Below are 3,198 nucleotides of genomic sequence, written 5' to 3'. Positions count from 1 at the left end.
TATTTGTCCTAGCTGTGCTTTCTTCCTCTTCTCAAATTAGCCTCACATGGAATCCCACCCAATCGGGGTTCATGGTAGTGACTGAGATGGTGCCATGATGATTTCATTTCATTTATTGCAGGTCTATCCTACAATAGCCAAAATGGTTTACAAAAAATAGAAATGTGAAGGCCTACAGGGAAAAAGCAAACACTTGAATACAATTTTTTTCTTTCCAAAAATTTATTTTTTCCTATTTTTCTAAGAACATGAAAAAGCAGAAAATCCTGATTTCCTCCAGTTTCTTTTGCGTTGTGTTGTATGCTGCCAGGTACCTGAAAGTAGAGGCAGGTTTTAACCTGGTACCAAAAAAATGAGAGCGCTGGTATCAGGAAGGCCTCAATGGGGACATAGTTCCATAATTGGAGGGGGCCAAGACTGGGAAGACCCTGTCCCTTTACCCCCCTTTCCGAGCCTCTGTCAGAGGCCATGGTGGGACAACCATCTCCGATAATAGTGGTAGTATGAGTTGTGGCCCAAAAGCTCTGTGCTTCAAGGCACACACGGGAGCTGTTATCTGACCTCAAAAGGAAGGGGATGAATTGGAACCAAACCTTACTCCAGAATCAGTTTGCCCAGACTCAGGTGTAACAAACACAGACATGAGATTGCTGTAATTGTGCAGGGGTTGCAGTGGAGCGGGGGGGCGGGGGCGGGTTGTATTATTACTGTTCCTCATCACTGAACACGAATGGCAGACTTCACTGGAGATGACGAGGCTGGCAGCCTGGCCCTCAGAGAATTGACTCACATGATTACAGTTGTTTCATCCCATGTGGCACGTACTTTATCAACCCAAAGTGTGGGGAGGACTCCTGTTCTCTGAATTGTGCATTCATGATGGAAATGTGTGTGTGTACGAATTGCCCATGTGAAGGACGCACCAGTCCAACCTCAGGCCCATGGGCTTACCCATGATCCATAGTGCTTGAATACAGAATTCTCTGGAAGGAAGTTGCTGAAATGTGGCTTGCTTCTGTTTGAAGGGGTGAATGGCTTTCCGCTCTCGCTGAGGAGGCCCGATTCAGGATTTAGGGGCATGCAGCTGGGGCCAATCTTCCCTGCCCTCTCCTCTACATGGTGCCCCATCCAGTGCTGCAGCTGAACCTCACCCCTGCCCTTCTGCGTTCCTGGCCTTCCCAAAGAAAACACCTGGGGTGGCACCTCAGCTCTTCTCCAGGCCTAGATGGAAAGCCTGCAGTTACACAAAATCCCACAGTGCATCGGGCATGGGGGGGGCATTACAGCTAGCAAGGCAAGGGAGCTGGGAACCATTGTGTCTTCAGTCCCCGCCTCTCCCCTGACCTTGAGGGGGTTGCAATTCTACGCACATCAACTGCCCAGATCTAAGCCGGACTGGCCCTGTAGGCTAAAACATTTGGAGAGCTATTAAGTTGCCCACCCTGGCTGATTTGGAAGTAAACAGCCTTTGGTTTACACACTTCCAGCGTCAGGCCTGTAACATGGGGACACAAAGAAGGGTGTTCCTAAGTTCTAAGTCGAGACCATTACTTGGCACTCATGGCGGTCTTGCTATTTCGTGTTTCTGCTGCCACAGAAGACTTAAAATGCTGGCCAGGGTGCTGGAACAGAACGCAAGGGAGGAAAGGGTGGAGATGCCGGGAAAGAACGCACTTTTCGACACATCAGCATCGTTTCAAAGTCCCAAGTGGTTTCACGTTGTGTTTAATTAACAGAATTCTACAGGCTTGTTTTCTGACATACGTTATGGACCGTGTTATGAGGGCAAGGAAGGATTGGAAACTCCAGATTACTGGCCTAAAAGATGAGGTGGTTGTTTTGGCAACAGTCCTCTTGCTCCGTCAGAACCGTTTTGACCTGGTGTTCTCCTCCTCCTCCTAATAAACATGCACCATACCATAGAGGAAAGTCCAAAAGAGGACATAGGTGAAAAGCCCCCCAATCAGCCCCCCGGTAAAAAGGGGTCGCCGGGACTTAAAGTACTTGTTCCACCGCCGTCCTGCTTTTAACACCAGAAGCACTGAGAGCAGGATAGAGGCCAGGAAGTAGAAGATGAACCCGTGCAGGCCGGTCAAACCAAGGATCCCTGCAGTTACTCCGGAGAGGGCGGAGACTGACGTCCTGCAGTAATCCAGGATGGCTGCGTTCCCTCGGACAGCTGCTTCGCTGATGAACTGGGGGCCTTCTCGTTTGGCCACCATGGTGGCCATGGCTCCAATTCTGGGGGAGTCTTTTTTTTCGCGCCCCTGTTAAGGAGAGGAATAGGAAACCTTCACCGGTATCTTAGGAACACACGTCATTAAAAGAACCAAGCGACACACAATGGTTCATCCAAAACAACCCTTCCCTTTCTCTGGTACCCTTCAGATCCATTGAACTTCAGCATTTGGCTAGGAGAGGCTCAGAGCTGTAGCACCCATATATGGGGAGCGACGTGAGTGAGGAGGGAAGGCTGATATAAAACGAAACAGATTCAAATACAATGTAAATAAATCCATATGTAACTCTTACCTCAGGGTACATGCTTGCTTTGCCTTACAAGCCACCTTACATGCTGAAAATGGGATAAAAATACTAAATACAATTCCTCCACCGCCCCACTTTCCAACCAAGGCGGTTCTCCCCCATCACGCCACGGTGATGACGTCAAAAGGGTTATGTCGTACTTTCTGATGACGTGAAGGAGCAGAGAGACGAGTATAATTTCGCGTTACCGCTAGCCCTCCTTTCAGCCCACAGATCCCTCGGAGGCGGATTGCAAGGAGCACCGAGGCGGCTCTGCCCCTCGCCCAGCTCGCTCACTTCCTTCGCGGGGAAGCAGCGGAGAGGAAACCCGCCAGTTCCCTGGCCGAGCAAGGGGCCCGCCTTCGCCAGCGGCACCTCACCCGCAGCAGGCCTTCCTTACCTTTCCTCCTTCCCCCGTTTGCGAGGCCGGCCGAGCACACTTCCCCCGCAGCGACCCTCACCGGAAGTACGCCTCCGCGGCCATCTTGGAACAGAGAGGACGCTGGGAGCGAGCGTGACGGCAACCCCGTGACGTCTCCGCCCCGCCCCCGCCCCGATTCGTCCCGCCTTCCCTGAGAAAGGGAAGAAAGGATTGGTCCGCCTTGCCTGGGAAAGGTAGCCCGGAAGTCCTAATATGGCACTTTCGGCCCCGCGCGGCGCCGGGCTCCATTG

At 51.6% G+C, this 3,198-nt stretch overlaps 1 protein-coding gene across 1 annotated transcript; it reads right to left on the bottom strand.

Annotated features, from left to right (window-relative positions):
- Nucleotides 1-1,691: 1,691 nt before the first annotated feature.
- EMC6 (ER membrane protein complex subunit 6) lies at nucleotides 1,692-3,028 on the bottom strand. Its single transcript, XM_044430502.1, has 2 exons — nucleotides 2,927-3,028; nucleotides 1,692-2,267 (listed from the first exon to the last, which is right to left on the bottom strand). The coding sequence occupies exon 2, from the start codon at nucleotides 2,229-2,231 to the stop codon at nucleotides 1,899-1,901; it is 333 nt and encodes a 110-aa protein (XP_044286437.1). The 5' UTR covers nucleotides 2,232-2,267; nucleotides 2,927-3,028; the 3' UTR covers nucleotides 1,692-1,898.
- Nucleotides 3,029-3,198: the final 170 nt, after the last annotated feature.

Source organism: Varanus komodoensis, unplaced genomic scaffold, assembly GCF_004798865.1.
Source record: "Varanus komodoensis strain SLA01 unplaced genomic scaffold, ASM479886v1 scaffold20_1, whole genome shotgun sequence".
NCBI lineage: Eukaryota > Metazoa > Chordata > Lepidosauria > Squamata > Varanidae > Varanus > Varanus komodoensis.
The sequence above is the reverse complement of the archived record's forward strand: the minus strand, read 5'-3'. Positions and strand labels throughout refer to the sequence as shown.

Coding starts and splice junctions, on each gene's coding strand:
- EMC6 (XM_044430502.1), bottom strand. CDS start 2,231: ATGGCCACCATGGTGGCCAAACGAGAAGGCCCCCAGTTCATCAGCGAA.